At 42.3% G+C, this 21203-nt stretch overlaps 1 protein-coding gene across 1 annotated transcript in view; it reads left to right on the plus strand.

The window, feature by feature from the left end:
• Window positions 1-206: 206 nt before the first annotated feature.
• The window catches only part of LOC128689493 (microfibril-associated glycoprotein 4), a 32492-nt gene continuing 11495 nt past the window's right edge, over window positions 207-21203 (plus strand). Inside the window, exons 1-7 of the mRNA XM_053777852.2 lie at window positions 207-361; window positions 6208-6339; window positions 8385-8508; window positions 10198-10300; window positions 11673-11783; window positions 18342-18413; window positions 20588-20754. Of these exons, the coding sequence (XP_053633827.1) occupies window positions 6223-6339; window positions 8385-8508; window positions 10198-10300; window positions 11673-11783; window positions 18342-18413; window positions 20588-20754 (694 nt within the window). The 5' untranslated portion in view covers window positions 207-361; window positions 6208-6222. The remainder of the gene's footprint in view (window positions 362-6207; window positions 6340-8384; window positions 8509-10197; window positions 10301-11672; window positions 11784-18341; window positions 18414-20587; window positions 20755-21203) is intronic.

Genomic DNA, 21203 nt, shown 5'->3' on the forward strand with positions numbered 1-21203 from the left:
GCCCTAGTATCACGTACATGCAGTAATGTCACGTACATGCACTAGTGTCACGTACAATCACTGAGGTCATGCGGCAGCACTCGTTCTTCGTACACACAAGCGGAAAACCCAGTCCGTCAAGGTCGCATCATTGCCAGTAACTATCTATTGGGAATCCCAACAGCCTAGAGAGAATATGACCCTGTGAGGCCCTATCTGTCCCCTCCCACACACACACACACACACACACACACAGTACAAATTCACACATTACTGTTCTTACTTCCACACAGTGCATTACCGCACATCACTGCGCTCGCTCCCGCACTGTGTATCACCACCACCATCCTGAACGCGGCTCTTAGCTATTTATTAGCCACAGGTGAGTTGAAAAGAATTTAAAGTCACAATAACATGGTTGGAACGATTCATCAAAAATCCGCACTTGGGAGAGGAACTTCGTGACAACCTTTCGGTCCTTCCTGGGACCACTGTCAGGTCACAAGTTACGACTTGACAATGGTTCAAGACGGACGGAAACGTCGTCACAGGGTTCCTCGTCTAGGTTCGTGTTTTTAGTGAAATGGAAGTGAATTGGTTGGCAGCGATTGGTTGCTTTATCAGATTTAAATCATTTCGACTACTCGAGGGTTACTGTGACCTGCCTATCATCTTCAACGTGAAAAATCTTACGGTGACTGCTACAGCTGTGTCCTACACTACAGCTGCGTCCTACAGCTGTACCTCCGAGGTAAACATCTGCACTTCATTTCATTCTAACTCCAGAAATAATTATCTCATAACACTTGGGGAGTTTACTGTAAGTTCAGTATATCAATGAGAAGTAGTTAATTATGCACCCCATACCCATCCTGTGGGAGTAGTCAAAAGCTCACAGAGGTACATAATTAATATAGGGAGTGATTCCCCCTCTTCGGTGTGATGACAGCAAGTACATTACAGTAATGAACTACAGTAGATCCTTGGATAATGAGATGCGATAGCCCTAATTCGGCAACATGTGATTGTATTTATCCAAGCAGCGGTCACACTTTCCCTATGCATGCGTAATCGGCTGCACATTATTAAATTCAGTGGCAAGAGTGTATCAACAGATCTCGTGGCCAGTGAGAATTTCCCCGCCATGTTTGGGGAAATTATTTTAGGGAAGGGTAAAACCGGCAATCAAGTATTTAATGCTCATGAGACAAGGTTGTTTTGGTAGACAATACCATCAAGAACCTATAAAAGAAAGCAATAAAAATTTGCATCCGGGTTCAAGGCAACCAAGGATTCCTTCAGCCTGCGTCTGTATGCTTAAACATCAGTGGACTTAGGTGCAAGCCACTGGGACTTATTAGTTTACACTCCTCATGGTTTAAAGTCACAATTCAAAACTGCTTTGAGTGTCAGTTGGAATTCTAACATGACACCATGGATGAGTGAAGCCAAATTTGTTAATCAGTACCAGTACAAATTTATTCTTGCAGAGAAGATGTGTATACTTGTCCAGAAAGATCCTTGAATTCAATGTTTCCTGGTTCTTGGTGATCCCCAGAGCTAACTTGTTATCCCTAAGTCTCTGAATCCAAAAATGCAGTTGAACGTCATCCAAGGAATACAAAACCACTGATACAGCCATTGGTTTGAGGTGTTACCAATACATTTAAATATTACATGCACGGTAATGAACAAACTTTACATAACAATGGATGAGAACTGGGACACTTGTGTGCCCGAGTTCTGACATACTATTATTAACACTGCTGATTCACTAACACTTGTAAAACTGTTACTGGATGAAGCGCACCAATCAACAGTTAATGAAGGCTGAGAAAGATTATGGTCTGGTGTGATGAATTATGTTATACGCTGTCCCACACTAGTCAGGTGCAGGAAATTTTGAAATTGGTAGGTAAGGTATATGACGCTATGCAGGAAGGTAACGTAAATGAGCTGCTTAAACATGATGGATGGATGGAAGAGTTTGATTCCATGGATAGAGAGAAGCAGAAAACAGTTTAAACTGCAGGAGATACGTGAGTAAATTGCATGTAATTAGCAAAATTGCAGATTTTTTTACTTACAGTGGTAATGAACTATTTACAAGTTTATGATCTAGTTACAATCGTAATGACTTGCTTATGCAGATATGAATTCAACCACAAGAAAAATTCGAATGTTGTTTACATGTGGTTACGAGCTGTTTATAATACCCAGTATTTTAGCACAGTATGGTTGAATTTAGGCGAGTTGGAGTAGTTGTGAGTTATTTATAAACGATAGAGTCAGGGTATTTTTGTCGAATGCCTGGTAATACGTCACTGCCTATATAATATTACCATATTTCTTGAACATGTGTGAATGAGTTGTCTCCTAAATTATAAATTCTTACGCATTCCAGCACTTGATGACGCAGGTAGTGACAAAGTTTATATTTAGCCTTATCTATACCAGCTGGTAGTGCAAACTCCCAGAGGTGCCTGTAACCCATTCAAAGCCAAGCAGTAGTGACATCCAAGAGTCTGCCTTACTTCTTGGCTACACCATAGCCAAGCGGCTCCTCCTGCATGACAGAACTATGACAGATGGACTTACTAGCGCCAGTCTTCCTCAGTCTCTAGTCAATGGAGTCCATCTGAAGTTCTCGTAATAGTTGAAAGACCAAAATTGTGATTCAATTCCTCCTTGAAGGCATATGCATTTGTCACTTTAGCTGTTCTGTCATGCACCCGATGACCAGTGAGTGAAGGAATCCACAGGTGTACTCTGACTCCACTATCTACAATTCTGCCATACCTGTGTCTGGCTTCTGTAATATATAATTTGCAATAAATTCATTATGTGAATAACCTTTTCCACATGTACGCCACCAATCAATTATACTTTAATACCTAAATTAAGAATAAAAGAAAATTCCCAGTGTGTATACACTGAGGTGGGTCTAATCTCCTGTTTTAGGGATTAGTTTTGACAGATGGTGTAAAGATTACATGCATCCTTATACCCCTCGAGCAGCTGATACAATTTAAACCCAATGAACCTACCAGCTTGGGTGCATGAACCCTTCACAGCTGGAGTTTTATCTCACTGTATCTCTAATGCCCAACCCACCAAACTACTTTCATGAGATGCTTGTACCAGAAGAATACTACAAGAGTTAACGTAGAGGTGTTTCAGTCACTGCGCGATCAGAGAAAGGTATCCCTTGTATCCCATTACTCTATCTTACTTTAACACTGCAAGTGTTAATTAAATTAGAGATGTTTCAGTTGCTGCGTGATCAGAGTAAGGTATCCTTGTATATTATAATAATATAATATAATATCTTTATTTCTACAAGTACATGTACAAGGTATGCAGGCCTAGCTGACATCAGTGACATACTATATAGAAAGTTACTTGCTATACTGAGTATTTCGAGCAAATTAGGTCAGTTTTGTCCCAGGATGCGACCCACACTAGTCGACTAACACCCAGGTACCCATTTTATACTGATGGTTGAACAGGAACAGCAGGTGTCTTATGGAAACACGTCCCTAATGTTTTCCAGCCGTACCGGAGATTCGAACTCCGGACCTCGGTGTGTAAGGTGAGTGCGCTAGCGATCGAGCTACGGGACACCCTTGTATTCCATTTCTTTAGCCTTCTTTACTTCAGTATAGGCAAAAACCTCATAGTACATGAACAATACCTCAAGACACTAAGGAAACTTAGGATGAATAACTTAACCCTCTCAAGATGGGGAGGAACTTTAGATTAACTCACTCAAGGAGTCTAACACCTGTGGTTTAACTCCCTCATAAGGCCCAGAAGCTGTCGGACAGCACCCTTAAGACGGCCAGGAAACAGAGCCCAACCCAGTCTAACACTGAGAACATATATACATAACACAGTACACCGTACATATGTGCATAAATCATTTAGAAAACCGACAAGTTGATAAACGAGACACTAGTGCAACATATGGGAATCTTTATTCTGGAAACGTTTCGCCACACAGTGGCTTCATCAGTCTAATGAAGAGAAAGTTGAAAGATGAGACGTAAGAGGAAATCAGTCCCTTAGCCTAGAGTCGATGTGTCCAGTCCATCAATCTTGATACAAGTATAACATTTGGGTAGATGGGGCTTATATACTGATACCAGATGAGGTTTAGCAGTGATAGGAGGAGTCACCAGTGGAGACCACTCGTGAACGTAGGTCGTGTCTATAGGTTAGACAAGTTTTGAGAGATCCTTGCATCAAGAAGCCAAGATGTTGCTATGTTTGACAGGATGTGTATAAATAGTTGCAAAAAAAAAAAAAAAAAAAAAAAGACACGTTAATAAATGAGATGCTTGTGCTGGTGACTCAGCCTACCAATGATCCACCTCATCTGTCAGCACTATATAAGCGACATCTACGAGAAGAAGAGAAGAAGAGGTTGGTGGATGACTTTGGTAGGGTGTGTAAAAGAAGAAAATTAAAAGTGAATACAGGAACGAGTAAGGTTATGAGGATAACAAAAAGATTAGGTGATGAAAGATTGGATATCAGATTGGAGGGAGAGAGTATGGAGGAGGTGAATGTATTCAGATATTTGGGAGTGGACGTGTCAGCAGATGGGTCGATGAAAGACGAGGTGAATCATAGAATTGATGAGGGGAAAAGGGTGAGCGGTGCACTTAGGAGTCTGTGGAGACAAAGAACTTTGTCCTTGGAAGCAAAGAGGGGGATGTATGAGAGTATAGTTTTACCAATGCTCCTATATGGGTGTGAAGCATGGGTGATGAATGTTGCAGCGAGGAGAAGGTTGGAGGCAGTGGAGATGTCATGTCTGAGGGCAATGTGTGGTGTGAATATAATGCAGGGAATTCATAGTTTGGAAATTAGAAGGATGTGTGGGATTCCCAAAACTGTTGTCCAGAGGGCTGAGGAAGGGTTGTTGAGGTGGTTCGGACATGTAAAGAGGAACGAAGCAGAATGACTTCGAGAGTGTATAAATCTGTAGCGGAGGGAAGGCGGGGTAGAGATCGGCCTAGGAAAGGGTGGAGGGAGGGGATAAAGGAGGTTTTGTGTGCGAGGGGTTTGGACTTCCAGCAAGCATGCGTGGGCGTATTTGGTAGGAGTGAATGGAGACAAATGGTTTTTAATACTTGACGTGCTGTTGGAGTGTGAGGAAAGTAACATTCATGAAGGGATTCAGGGAAACCGGCAGACCGGACTTGAGTCCTAGAGATGGGAAGTACAGTGTCTGCACTCTGAAGGAAGGGTGTTAATATTGCAGTTTTATAACTGTAGTGTAAAGTACCCTTCTGGCAAGACAGTGATGGAGTGAATGATGGTGAAAGTTTTTCTTTTCCCGGCCACCCTGCCTTGGTGGGAATCGGCCGATGTGTTAACAAAAAAAATACCTACGAGAATATGGAGCACTTTTGTCAAGACTGATAGACTAAACACATCGGCTCCAGGTTGAGGGAGTGATTACCTCAAACTTATCTTCCACCTTTCTCTGCATTAGACTGAAGAAGCCACTGCATGGCGAAACGTTTCCAAAATAAAGATTCCCAAATGCTACACAAGTGTCTCACACCATTTTTCACACACACAAAACCTAAATTAGATCATTTATAAAACAAAACTTTTAAACAAATCAAATTCACGAAGAAAATTGTTAAAGGAGAATTGTTTCTCATAAAATTCGTAGTGTAAATGTTTTTAATTGTTTACTGGGAGCACCAGAATAAACTTGTCTACTATAAACATTTACAACGAGTCATTTATTAAGTTTTACATTCTCATACAGTAAGAATTTCTTCGTTACTGTTTAAGAAACTGTCAGCAGGATGTCTGCTGGAGCAACTCTTCTAAGAGAGTTGAAGAAAAATGATAAAATTAACACCACTGCTAGGTAAGACACATCAGTATTGAAGGTTTGATGTCGATCAGAAGAGGCATTCACAAGGTATCACATAGAAACGAATGTCCCAGGTTGTCTGGTAGAATTAGGAAAATAGAACTTTGAAAGCTTAATAGTATTGCATATCCAACACTGAGCAAAATACACCACCAATGATAGTTTGAAGCCGATTTGACAGATATTCCCCGGTTATCACATGTAAACCAATAATCCCCATTTTCCAGCTGTGGTTAACACCCTTCCAACACACACTAAAACACGGTTAAGTTCCTTCCAACGCACTCAAGCACTTGGTAAACTATTAATCCTCTTGTTGACACTGACAGACAAGCAGAGAGAGGATGTGGAGGCAGCGTGGGTGTGTGTACACTGTGGTGCTGGCGGTGATAACAGTGACTGCTGATACTGCTGCAGTACAACCCATCTCTCGCCCACTTCTCATTCGTGGTGACACTGAAGTAAGGATACACTCTTATGGGCCCATAAACAAGTATTAATTCATATCGTAATTTATTAGCTTTACTCACTTAGCTAAATACAGATAATTAGTAACACATATGGAAGTGTGTGTGCGTGTGTGTGTACTCACCTAGTTGAGGTTGCAGGGGTCGAGTCCAAGCTCCTGGCTCCAAGCTCCTGTGTGTGTGTGCGTGTGTGTGTGCGTGTGTGCGCGCGCGCTCACCTATTTGTGGTTGCAGGGGTCGATTCATAGCTCCTGGCCCCGCCTCTTCGCTGGTCGTTGGTAGGTCCACTCTTTCCCTGCTCCATGAGCTTCATCGCACCTCTTCTTCAAGGAATATATTGATCCTGTCTCCACTACATCACTCTCCAGATTGTTCCACTTCTTGACAACTCTATGACTGAAGTAATACTTCCTAACATCCCTGTGACTCATCTGATTTTTCAACTTCAGGCTGTGACTCCTTGTTGCTGTGTCCCACCTCTTAAACATCCTATCCCTAGCCACTCTGTCAATTCATACCCATTAGCTTCGGGACTAGTCTTGTTTACCTGGAGTTTACCTGGAGAGAGTTTCGGGGGTCAACGCCCCCGCGGCCCGGTCTGTGACCAGGCCTCCTGGTGGATCAGCGCCTGATCAACCAGGCTGTTGCTGCTGGCTGCACGCAAACCAACGTACGAGCCACAGCCCGGCTGATCAGGAACTGACTTTAGGTGCTTGTCCAGTGCCAGCTTGAAGACTGCCAGGGGTCTGTTGGTAATCCCCCTTATGTGTGCTGGGAGGCAGTTGAACAGTCTCGGGCCCCTGACACTTATTGTATGGTCTCTTAACGTGCTAGTGACACCCCTTTGCATTTTCTCTAATTTCTTGATGTGGATAATCTGGTGCGGGTTTCATACTGGTACTGCATACTCCAATGTGGGCCTGACGTACACAGTGTACAGTGTCTTGAACGATTCTTAAGATTCAAAACGCTATTCTTAGGTTTGCCAGGCGCCCCTATACTTCAGCAGTTATTTGGTTGATGTGCTCGGTGTGTGTGTGTGTGTGTACTCACCTAATTGTACTCACCTAATTGTACTCACCTAATTGTACTCACCTAATTGTGGTTGCAGGGGTCGAGACTCAGCTCCTGGCCCCGCCTCTTCACTGATCGCTACTGGATCCTCTCTCTCTCTGCTTCCTGAGCTTTGTCATACCTCTTCTTAAAACTATGTATGGTTCCTGCCTCCACTACTTCACTTGCTAGGCTATTCCACTTGCTGACAACTCTATGACTGAAGAAATACTTCCTAACGTCCCTGTGAATCGTCTGAGTCTTCAGCTTCCAGTTGTGACCCCTTGTCCCTGTGTCCCCTCTCTGGAACATCCTATCTCTGTCCACCTTGTCTATTCCCCGCAGTATCTTGTATGTCGTTATCATGTCTCCCCTGACCCTTCTGTCCTCCAGTGTCGTCAGTCCGATTTCCCTTAACCTTTCCTCGTACGACATTCCCTTGAGCTCTGGGACTAGCCTTGTTGCAAACCTTTGTACTTTCTCTAACTTCTTGACGTGCTTGACCAGGTGTGGGTTCCAGACTGGTGCTGCATACTCCAGTATGGGCCTAACATACACAGTGTACAGTGTCTTGAACGATTCCTTATTAAGGTATCGGAACGCTATTCTCAGGTTTGCCAGGCGCCCGTATGCTGCAGCGGTTATTTGGTTGATGTGTGCCTCCGGTGATGTGTTCGGTGTTATGGTCACCCCAAGGTCTTTCTCCCTGAGTGAGGTCTGTAGTCTTTGTCCACCTAGCCTATACTCTGTCTGCGGTCTTCTTTGCCCCTCCCCAATCTTCATGACTTTGCATTTGGCTGGATTGAATTCGAGAAGCCAGTTACTGGACCACATGTCCACATGTGTGTGTGTGTGTGTGTGTGTGTGTGTGTGTGTGAAAGAAAGAGAAAAAGAAAGAAAAAAGAGAGAAAGAGAAAGAGAGAGAGAGAGAGAGAATCACTTAGCTATCCTGGCGAATGTTATATTCCAACTCTTGGGCTTTGCAGGTGCCATCGAGCGCTGGAACTGAGGTGCTGCTGCTGAGACAGCTAACAGAGGTGGCCAGGTCGTTGTGTGAACCCAAACCTGAGTTACCACCCTGTCAGGCTCTCAATGTTACACTGCTGGAAGGTATGGTCACCGTCAACCACAGCAGCCATACACATCTACCACACACGGCTATCATACTCTCCTACGGCTACCACACACATCATACACTCCTCCATATAGAGTAAACATAGCAACTATACACACCTGTTTTATATACCACAGCTACCATGCATGGCTTCTGTACACAGCAACCATACTCGACCACAGCTACCATACTCAGCTATCATACCTAGCTACTATACACATCTACCATGCCCAGCTACCATACCTAGCTACCATACACGACCACAGTAACCATGAATGCCCACAGCTACTATACAGAGTAAACATACATGCCCACAGCTACCATACACAGTAACCATACGTGCCCACAGCTACCATACACAGTAACCATACACGCCCACAGCTACCGTACACAGTAACCATACGTGCCCACAGCTACCATACACAGTAACCATACATGCCCACAGCTACCATACACAGTAACCATACATGCCCACAGCTACCATACACAGTAACCATACATGCCCAAGGCTACCATACACAGCAACCATACACAGCTACCATACACAGTAACCATACGTGCCCACAGCTACCATACACAGTAACCATACACGCCCAAAGCTACCGTACACAGTAACCATACGTGCCCACAGCTACCATACACAGTAACCATACATGCCCACAGCTACCATACACAGTAACCATACATGCCCACAGCTACCATACACAGTAACCATACATGCCCAAAGCTACCATACACAGCAACCATACATGCCCACAGCTACCATACACAGTAACCATACATGCCCACAGCTACCATACACAGTAACCATACATGCCCACAGCTACCATACACAGTAACCATACATGCCCACAGCTATCCAATGTTAACTATCAGCCTTAAGGATCCAACCCCTGATTCAGGTATATCACCATGTCTTTCAGTTTTGTACAATGGATGTACATGGGGGAAATTAATAGTTGACTTGAAAGGCCACACTGAGGCTGTCTGTTGAGAACTGTCTTCTACGTAATTAAAAACTTTCGTGTGTTACCGAGTGCGTGAGTCAGGAGGCGCTGTCTAAGGTAAACTGCCATCCCTTTGGGATACAGTCCTACGTAAACTACCATCTCTTTGGGATACAGTCCGACTTAAAGTAAACTGTCATCCCTTTGGCTTACGGTCCGCGCTCTAAGATGATGCCCTACCTAAAGTATACTGGTATCCCTTTGGACGCAGCACTCAGTCGACTGATGGCTTGCTGACTACTCCCAGGTGAACATTGGCAACAGATGTCAGGTGACACTCCCCCCCCCACACGTCACTCCACCGAGAAATCATACCCAGATCCCTTCACTTGTGAGCCCTGTGCTCTACCAGTGAGACCCGCCAGGGATGAGAAGCTCTTCAACCAAGGGACTGGATACATTTTCCCCTTCCCTGGTTCAAACCTGAATGCCTCTCATATCACTTGTAAAACAAAACTCTGATGTGGGACATCATCTGGTAGTATTTCCGTATAGTAACTGCCGACAGGAGGATCGAGCCTGCATCATCAGTTGCGTTAAATGACCCATACGTGTTTAGCCCCTTGTATAAATATAATGAAAGAATAATGCTTTCTTTGTAAGGAGAAATGGGACCACTTGAGAGTTCTGAGGAAGTGAAGCGCAGTTAACGAGAGTTGTTGTTGTCTGGTCTAACAGAGATGGAGAGGAAGGCCAGCCAGGGGGCACAGCAGGACACGCTGCTGGGGAACAACCATCTGCAGCGTGACCTACACCAGCTGGACATCCACAGCCTGGGCGGGTATGTGGATAACTCACAAGCACCAGCTGGTTAATACAGTAGGTCTCCAACACCAGCTCTTCAATACAGTAGGTCTCCAACACAAGCTCTTCAATACAGTAGGTCTCCAACACCAGCTCTTCAATACAGTAGGTCTCCTACATCAGCCTTTCAGTACAGTAGGTATTCATTTTACATTGGAACAATTCTGAGGAAGTCACAATATCGTGACTGCAACAATTTATTATGAACAAAAGCTACAGTATCGTCGCTGGAACAATAAACAACCCACAGGAAAAGAGTCTTCGGGTAATGTTTCAACCCTCTGTTTCATAACAGTACAATACTTAACCAAGCGTCCACTGAACATACCTCTCCAAACAGTGGGATAGTTACGAGTATTTTTTGAGATGTCTCGACTAACTTCAGTTGCCATCTTCAGGCCAAATAAATCCACAAAAAAAAATTATAGTTAAAATAAATATATAAAATATTTCACAGCTAAAAATGTTTTTTATGAAGTTATAAAAAAACTTCAATTTCAAAGTAAATACTAGTGTATAATAGCGCTTTGTGGGGTCTGTAGCAGGTTAGTATTTTACTAGTTTACTAGTAGTGTCAGGAATAATTGACTCAGTGTATATATACAATGAGGTATGTTTCTCGGTGTATTGTGAGCATCTCACTTTGTGAGCATAAATTTATGTGGATATCTCATTGTATACACGCAGAGATGTATGTATCCGTCTGTGTTTGTACGTAGAGGCGCTTATATACCTCAAGGTATATACAGTTATACACATTTTTATGTTTCTGTTGGAGTATATGCACCGAGGTGTGTGTCTCAGTATAGTTATAGAGGTGTGTATCAGTATATACACAGAGGTATGTGCATATACACTAATACACCACACACAGAAGTGTGTGGTGTATCAGTGTATATGCATAACGGTGTGTATTTCTCACAGTATACCCACAGGTATGTGTACATATCTCAGTATATATACACAGAGCTGTGTACATATCTCAGTGTATATACATAGAAATCTTTATCCCATTAAATATACACAGAGATGTGCGTATCTCCTAATTGAGTATCTGATAGCGAGCGTATACACAATCTCTCTTCTCTACATCTAAAAATTTCCTTGATTGTTAATGTAGTCTAACTGTTGCCGGTAAGTTTATATAAACATTAACTGGCTGTTAATTTAAGGTTAACTAACTCACTTTCAAGGCTCTAAGGGCTTGATTCATCTCAGTGTATGTTAAATGTGCTCTCTCTCTCTCTCTCTCTCTCTCTCTTCTACTGGACCTGTGATACCTTCCATCTGGACCAGCAGTACAGCATATCGTGTGTTCAATTACCCTGACTTGTGTCCACCTTCTTCAGGGTGATACACACCCCGGAGTCATCGTCCATTCACCTGGGATACTTAAGAGAGCCGGCAGCCAGAGGAATCTCTTCATACGAGAGGTCATACCATCACGCTGTTGTTGCGAGGTCAGTAGAGATCTGTACATCTGAACGAGTGATAAATGGTTTAACAACCGACAAGTTGAAGATTGGGACACTTATGCGACATATGGGAATCTTTATTAAGGAAACGTTTCGCCACACAGTGGTGAAAAGTTTCCAGGCTGAGGGACTGATTACCTAAAACTCCTCCTCTCCTTACCCCTCTCTGCTTTGTACTGGACTAAAGAAGCCACTGTGTGGCGAAACGTTTCCTTAATAAAGATCCTCATATGTTGCATAAGTGTCTCAATCTTCCACATCTGAACAACTCAATGACCATTTTAAAGGCAGTGTCTCTCAACGCAAGGTAAGGAATCGATTTATAGGAGAAATATATTTCCAAGAGTGCATAAAGAAACAGGTTTTAAGACACTATCTCTCAGTCAAAAATCGGTTATAAGGCACAATATCTTTCCAACACTTCCTCCCACAGGTCAAAAGGTACAAAATCTCTCCAGTCCGCACTCACAGACCAGTTCTGCGGCACAATATAGACCATCTCTAACACTGGCTTAGTGTTAGTTTAAAGATACACTGTATCTACAACTATGACACATACATACCTGTTTTCAGGCATTTATCTCTACCACTCACCTTTTAACTTACGAATCAACTCTGGACAAACATCAGTTCTCATATACAGTTCTAAAATGTAGGATTTTTTTTTTTGGACAAATGAGCTTTAAAATATAAGGAAATGACAAAAAAAAAAGCACAAAATAGCAAAGAAACAGTACGAGAATCGATAATAATTCAACCATTAATGTAAGGAGACAAAATCCATAAATATAAACGCAGGAAAATATTAAATAACTGAAATTTATGCAAGAGAACAGTGAAGCCTGTAGATGTATCCATAATTATTACCCTCGTGTGAGAAACTGAAAAAAAAAATTGAAATTAATAAAATGATCAAAGGGTAGACAGCCACAGGTACTTCACAGTTACATCAGAATAATAATGGATAATGTGGTACTGTGACCTCAGAGAAAGAACTCAGTAAATATTGTATATACTGTTTATTCATATAATTTTATATTGCTGTTTATATTAATAACTAAAATGAAAATTTCATGCTTTATATTATTTGATTTATTATATTAGCTATGTACATAGGTAGGATGTAACAACTACACCTCTCATTATGCTCGCTGTTGAAGAGTTTTGATTGGCTGCCAATGCTGCTATCTGCCAGCTTGTTTCACACTTGGTGTCAGGGGTAAGCTGCTACAAGTCACCTGACATCGTATCTGCAAGCCTTGCCTTTCCCTCTCTAGCTGTTGCTCATGGAGGCAACATCCTTTCTGTTGCTTTGTCTGGGAAATTGGTATTCTTCTCAGCTTGTGTCATTTAGACTGTTTTTTGGTAGATTATGTCTCTGTTGGTGAGCCGGGACATACATCTCGTTGCTCTGTGCAACTTTGTTCATAGAACATTAGACTTAGTGATATTTGACGTTTTCAGAGTTTGTGTGTCGTGGAGTCACTCTAAGTTTGATCCCGAGTTCAGCTCTCGATCTACATTCGTTCTGGCATCTACGCACTGGCATAGTCTGGAAATTGGAATGGCTGAACTTAGTTTCAGTATTATGGGAGTTACATCGCGTTTGTGAAGGATCTGTTGAAGGTCCACACTTAGGATCGTTTTGGTCTCCTTGATTCCTCGCCTGATGCTGTGCTGTTAACTGCTGCTTCGAACATTATTGCTCTTTGGCGAATGGGTCGTCATATTGTTCAGGCAAGCTGTTTGCTTGCCTTGATGGTTGAGAAGTTAGATAATTTAGGGGCTTGTTGTTGTCAGTCACATTTTAAATCGAAGTAAAGTCAATCTGAGCATATATTATTACTTACAGAAACACACACACACACACACACACACACACACACATGCACATCATTACTCTTGTACTTGAGTACATCTCATCATAGCAACGTTCCATACGGTACATGTTAAGAGTAATACAGTATCTTATTGTGTACGGAATAACTATGATATATAAGTATACCAAGTCATACTCCAAAATGTGTGTAGGAGTTTATCTCCTTATTTAACACCTAGACATCTCTGCCATTAAAGATCTCAACTATCATTTAGTTGGTATTCATCCAATTGAAATCCAAAAAAAAACGCTATTGAGAGGCCACATAATTTACAGGATAAATGAACAGAAATAATCTTACAAACTGTTACGAAACCAAAATCAGGCGAGATACTCCAGGTGGATCAATAAGTTGGCTTTTTTGGTATTCTCTCGAGGTACCTTCACTTAGTATATGACGCATTTTTGTAACATGTGGTGATACTAAGAAAATTAAGTGGACGCTCGGGAAATGAGAAAGGTATGCAGTGAGCTCTGTGGAAGATTCAACAGTGTGTTTATTAATGTTCAAGAACCAGTACCAGATACTGAAGGGAGGAGAAGCAGGATGGAATTATTAAACTGAAAGACGAATAACGAAGTGAAAAGATTACTGATGGAACTTAATTCATCAGTAACCATATAATAGACACGTACCCAGTAGCGGTAGTAATTGTATTGGTGTACGCGGTGGTGGTAGCAGTATTAGTGGTAACAGTTTTTATAGTAGTGGTGATGGTAATGGTATTAATGGTTGTGGTGATAGTGGTGGTTGCAGTGATGTCACTAGTGGAGGAAATATAGCAGTGCTGGTGATGCTTGTAAGTCACCACTGTGGCAGGAATACCAAGATACCTCCTATTAATATTTGTGCAGACTCGTACCACCACTCGTTTAATATCCGGCTGTTGGCTGTCAGTCAGATGTCGAAAAGTTGTGCAGGTGTCAAATCAAAGTCTGTCAGCGGCCTCACAGGAAGTCCTGCCCAAAGTGTCACAGTATCGCTTTTACTGTCATATGGAAAATGCTCTGTCCTCCCAATGGTGTGAGAGAGCGAGAGAGAGAGAGAGAGAGAGAGAGAGAGAGAGAGAGAGAGAGAGAGAGAGAGAGAGAGAAATCGATTATTAAAATACTATCAGAATGTCTATACTTTTAGAATAAACCTTAAGAAAAATATATTCTTCGCTTGTGTTGTGTTGTCAGTGTCAGATGTTTTAATGCCAGCATCCGGAAAGCTCTGATTCCATAAATATATATCAATGTTGGTTCGTTTAATTTTTCTGTAACTCATTTACCATAAAAGCCATTACAAATAACCGCAGGTTTTGGGCCACACGGCATTCAAATATTTTATTTGAGAACAGAGAGCATTTTTTTTGGTTGCACAATGTTGATTGACATTATTTTAAAACTCTGTTTATGATTTCGAAAATATTTAGATTTTCAACCTAACCTGATCACTTTCAATGCAAAATTTTAGCATAAAGTCGATCCTGAATTGCTTGAATGTAGAATATTAAGGCACATACAATTTATTATTAAAGAATACTTTAATAATAATAATAATAATAATAATAATAATAATAATAATTTAAGTAAGTGCTCACCTGATATGGTCATACAAAGCTTTTGGCAGTGATGAGCAAGAGGAGAAATGTGTAAGAAGTAGTAAGGGTAGAAGTTAGTGGGTATAGTAAACAGTGCAAGAGTAAAATCTATATCAAAGTTGCAACAATAGGTTAGTTTTCGTTACAAAGTCAATGGAAATAAATGGTATAAAATACCGACACAATGGAAATATAAACACATATGCAGTATAATGTGATCCTTTATTGACTACGTTTGTGTCTTGAAAAAGCCCACTGTGTGGGCAAAACGTAGTCAATAAAGGATCACATTATACTGCATATGTGTTTATATTTCCTTTCCGTTACAAAGTCAAAGAGAGTGTACATCGAAGGTGAGACTTTCGGTGAGGAGGTCAGTTCGAGTTTGTTGAGGTGGTGGAAAAGTCGGAAAAGAATTCTGCGTGCTCGCTGACAGACTAGATAATCTATTAAGATATGGTGAACTGACAATGTAACCTGAGTGGTGCAGTCTCCCAAATATGACAGTGGTGTGAGAAGATAACCAGAATCTTCAAAGTGGTTTCAAAAAAAATAATTTACTGTGGTCCAAGTTGCTGCCAGAGTTATCGAAGGCATCGAGAGATCAGTTCAAGAAAGGAATATCCCAATGTAAAATTGAAAGGTCATGAAACGCTGGCCAAGTGGCTGAGTCTAACTGTTCGTTGCCCCGAACATCGATGTGTCTAGTGTTCCAGCAAAAAAACGACGTATTTTTCTTTAGAAATGTGGCAAAGCTAAAGTTGTTTACGAAGAACGATGGGATGAGGAGAGTCGAATTTTTGATAGCCTCTAATACACAGTGGGAGTGCGAAACAGATGTTAAGGATTAGGCAGACATTGACGTAATGTGAGAGAACCGAATGCAACTTTGCTGAGTAAACACTTGCCGATCCTAGTAACTGACCTTGGATTATTGTCAGGAATGACAGAGGCGATAACTGTGGCAATAGTACAACAGGAACCTGAGGGTGCAGGAGTAGGGAGCCATTGAAGTCTTTCTTGGATACGTGGTCGAAATTACTGCCATAGCATAAAAAAAATGCCCTCCTTTTCCTTGAGACAACGGATTTCGTGTTCTCGTAAAGAAAAGCGACAATGGCGGGAATGGGCAGGGTGAGCCTTTCCACATATGAAGCAAGATTGATTATGGTCACCTGCACCATAGACCGAGCATTCTGTTGGGGATCTACTATATTTAGCCGGATGGCCAAAGCGCCAGCACTGTCTGCACTGTGGAGAAGAGTAGAGCAGTTCCCGCACTTGCAAGTGCTGTGTTACTATATGCTATATAAACTGAGGTTGAAAGCTCCCGGCAGTCAAAGGTTAGCTTGACAATAATGCTTGGATAATGCCTCCGACCTCGGGCAGGGTGGACATAAGTTCCGTCATCCAAGGAGCTCAAGTTGCTTCTAAATGTTTGGGTCACACTGCATAAACTGCTGGGCTACAGTACGCGGAATAAGGATAGTACCACTACAAGAAGTAAGAAAAGAATATTTTTATATTATGATAATGGTATCGTCAATAGAGGGAAAGAGGAAACATGTCAGCTTGCTCAGCATCCTTCACCAAGATAATGCGCATCCCACTCGTGAGGGCATTGAAGGATATTTTTGACTAACATGCCGCATGAGAACTTTGCTAAAGCCATGGTCAGTGAGGCAATCAGTAGACGTCGATGGCTGAATAGAAAAGAATATCCTCTAAGATTGTCTTTGAAATGCAGTTTGGAGGAGAAGACGTTTCTAGATAGCATATGTCTAACTTAAGGAAGGAGAAAGGAAGAGTGTCAGTAATGGCGTTAGGATTATCAAATGCTTGAGGTCGTTCGGACGATGGCCTAGAACCAATCCATCCAGTGACGTGTGAACTATCCGAAAACTGACGAGTAGCTGTGGGGGATAGAAGCCGGGAGCATGGTCAAAATAGAGCGAAGGTCAAACGCATAAAAAAGCTCAGCCGGAATGGCGGCGCTGGAGTCAGGCAATGAACTGTTGCCCTAAAGCCGTACCGGGTTCAAAGGAAAGTCCAGGGCCTGCTGGGGTGAAGGACCTGGGAGGCAAAACATGACTATGACTGTCCATGATTAGGTTATCTTTTTTTTATTATTATGAAAGGAGGGGGGGGTTAGAATATGACAGTTCAGAGAAACATAAAAAGAAACCGTATATCTCCCTCCGTTGGTGCTGCGTAGAAACCACCCACTACCTTACCTGGTATACCAGTAAACCAGTACACCAAGAAGGAACCTCTCGAATCAAACAAGCCAGGCTCAGCTACCAAGAAAGGCGGGCAGCCAGAAACACAGTCACTTCCTGAAACTGACAGGCAGCCTCCAGGGATACTTCCGTCATCCAAGGACACAGGTGGCTGCCCACCGGGGCCCCAGAGAAATGACCAGTACATCACCAGATAATTAAATTCCCACGGCCAACAGCACCACCACCGAGGTCCTCAATAGAATGGGACAGATAATCTCTTTTTCCTCTGCCGAGTAGTTGAAATTCACAAGTCTGACAGATCCCCAAATAATGAGGGAAATATCAGCTGGGGTAAGTTAACACATATTTGTTGTCAAATCGGGAAATGGGTTCGGATTCACTGAATGGGCAGTGTTAGTATTTAATATTTGGAGGGGGGGAAGGGGTTTTTACATTCGATCTGGGGAAAAGAACAATAATTTTAATTCCTCGTGTCGAGAATCCTTCACCACACCAAGGGGGACACTCCCCCCCCCCTTGAAAAGAAAAAAATAGTTTAGAAACAATTGGAAGAACTACTAAAAAAAATCATTATTTTTTCTAGTTATACGACTTCTTAGGAGATACTAAATATGTCCGGGAACCGACAGTTTATTCTGATGGTAAATAAATAATTAAACATAATGCTGCCTTGTGTGCATTACATGATGTTTTAACACAAATACAGAGCCCAGGAGCTGTGATTCGACCCCTGCAACCACAAATAGGTATTACACACACACACACACACACACACACACACACACACACACACACACACACTTATCAATGTTCTGATCAGTAATGTTTACCTCAGGCCAACAGACTGCTCTGACTACTTGCTTCTCGGCTACATTACAAGCGGAGTCTACAAAATCTACCCCTTCAAGTAGGTCCTTCCTTCATGTTTAGTTGAATTCATCACATAACAGAACTATACACATGTTGCACAAATTATTATTCATTATGCAAATGTACTTGTAAGTAACTGACAATGCCTTTTGGCCTTCAAACTAGGCATATAAACTAAGCCATCTCTGTGGCCGGCATGATTCACATGTATGACTCGTGGGTGTCGTACAGTGCCAGAGGAATGGGAGTACAGGAGACAGATTCGAGCCAAGAAACGTGTGGGGGATGAGTACCCTCCATAGATTTTACCCCAAAACCGCTATGGGTGTTTCGATCAATAGCCCTTCCTGAGCATCAAGGCACCACTCGATCAATAGCCCTTCCTGAGCATCAAGGCACCACTCGATCAATAGCCCTTCCTGAGCATCAAGGCACCACTCGATCAATAGCCCTTCCTGAGCATCAAGGCACCACTCGATCAACAGCCCTTCCTGAGCATCAAGGTACCACTCGATCAACAGCTCTTCCTGAGCATCAAGGTACCACTCGATCAATAGCCCTTCCTGAGCATCAAGGCACCACTCGATCAATAGCCCTTCCTGAGCATCAAGGCACCACTCGATCAATAGCCCTTCCTGAGCATCAAGGCACCACTCGATCAACAGCCCTTCCTGAGCATCAAGATACCACTCGAAAAGGGTAATTGAGCAGCAGGGTATGAAATGCCGTCTTGTTTTATATACAAAGTTTAGAGCTAAGTTCCTCTCCCGATACCTACTTATCAAAGAGATGACCACAGCATCTATGTTATAAGCGTTTAAACTCGTAAGGTTATATTTTTCCCTCTTACCATACTCGGTGGGATAAGATAAGATTTCGTTCGCATTTTTAACCCCGGAGGGTTAGCCACCCAGGATAAGCCAAGAAAGACAGTGCGTCATCGAGGACTGTTTGTCTTATTTTCATTGGGTCCTCAATTTTGTCCCCCAGGATGCGACCCACACCAGCCGACTAACACCCAGGTACCTATTTGCTGCTAGGTGAAGAGACCAGGTGTAAGGAAACGCGTCGAAATGCTTCCACCCCGCCGGAAATCGAACCCGGGGGCCTCCGAGTGTGAAGCGGGAGCTTTACCAACCAGACCACTGTCTGGACGACTTAAAACGTACGAGTCAGGTCAGACAATCTGAGATGCATATATCAAACGTACGAGTCAGGTCAGACAATCTGAGATGCATATATCAAACGTACGAGTCAGGTCAGACAATCTGTGGTGCATGTATCAAACGTACGAGTCAGGTCAGACAATCTGTGGTGCATGTAACAAATGTACGAGTCAGGTCAGACAATCTGTGGTACATGTAACAAACGTACGAGTCAGGTCAGACAATCTGTGGTGCATGTATCAAACGTACGAGTCAGGTCAGACAATCTGTGGTGCATGTAACAAACGTACGAGTCAGGTCAGACAATCTGTGGTGCATGTATCAAACGTACGAGTCAGGTCAGACAATCTGTGGTGCATGTAACAAACGTACGAGTCAGGTCAGACAATCTGAGATGCATGTAACAAACGTAAGGGTCAGTTCATACGATCTGAGGTGCATGTAACAAACGTACGAATTAGTTCAGACAATTTGTAATCCATACAGCGAAATGTACGAGTCGTTCTGACTGTGTGTAGTTAATGGAACAAATATTATGCAGTAACAGACAAACTATAATCTGAGGACTAAACAAGTAGAGTACAGGTGAGTCCCGAGTACAGTATAGCACTCAACTATTGAAATCATATATAAGACACCGAAACAGGTGAAAAAATTGTGAGATTGACACAAACATCAAATTTTTCGTAGAATTAGCACATCCCCTCAGGAAAAAATATTTGCTTAGGTAAGGTTAGAAAGTCATCTGTTAAATTCAAGTTAAGTATAACGTAAAGTAACACCAATAAATGAAATAAACATTAGAAAAAAAAGGCTTTAATCACGAACAGAAAACATGTAGAATACACATATTTACATTTCAACGATATTTACTTCAAGAAGAACGTCACTAACGCACGTTACATAGCCCAGATGAGGATGCCATGTGTCGCAGTAATGATACTAGTTCTTCGTCTCTTACTAATGGATTTCTGTAACATGAAAACGTAATACAAGCTGCCAGTTTTATCATGAACGACGTTACTGTAATTTTTTTCATTTGAAGCTGTCGCTGCACGAAGCCCGTGGAGGTTTGGTGTGACATGGAGACTGACGGTGGAGGCTGGACTGTGTTCCTGTCCAGACACAACCTCACCAACAGGGAGAATTTTAACCGCACATGGAGTGATTACAGCGCAGGCTTCGGCAATGCCTCTGGCGAGTACTGGCTGGGTACGTCCCCTTAATTTCTGCATTAGAGGAACTCTTACCCACATACTTTTCTAAAGCGGTATTTAAAAGTTGTTTTGGCACTGTAACCCTCTGAAGCTGCTAATACATTCACAATCACCCTCTTCCCGTTCATACCACCACTATCACTACCACTACTACTACTACTACTACTACTACTACTACTACTACTACTACTACTACTACTACCACCACTACATGTACTACCGCCGTTGCCGAGCCGAAACCCCACAACCACTTATATTTACATTATTATTCCTCTCAAGTTAAGTCTTGATTATAAAATAAATCTTAATTATAACTATGTTCTTAGCCAGTGTTGCACAGAATATATTGAACTACCAATCACCTTGTGCACCAATACACGTAACTACCGCCTTGTGCACGAGTACAGGTAACTACCATCGTTTGCATGAGTATAGGTAACTACC

The sequence above is a fragment of the Cherax quadricarinatus genome, chromosome 18, assembly GCF_038502225.1.
Source record: "Cherax quadricarinatus isolate ZL_2023a chromosome 18, ASM3850222v1, whole genome shotgun sequence".
Lineage (NCBI taxonomy): Eukaryota > Metazoa > Arthropoda > Malacostraca > Decapoda > Parastacidae > Cherax > Cherax quadricarinatus.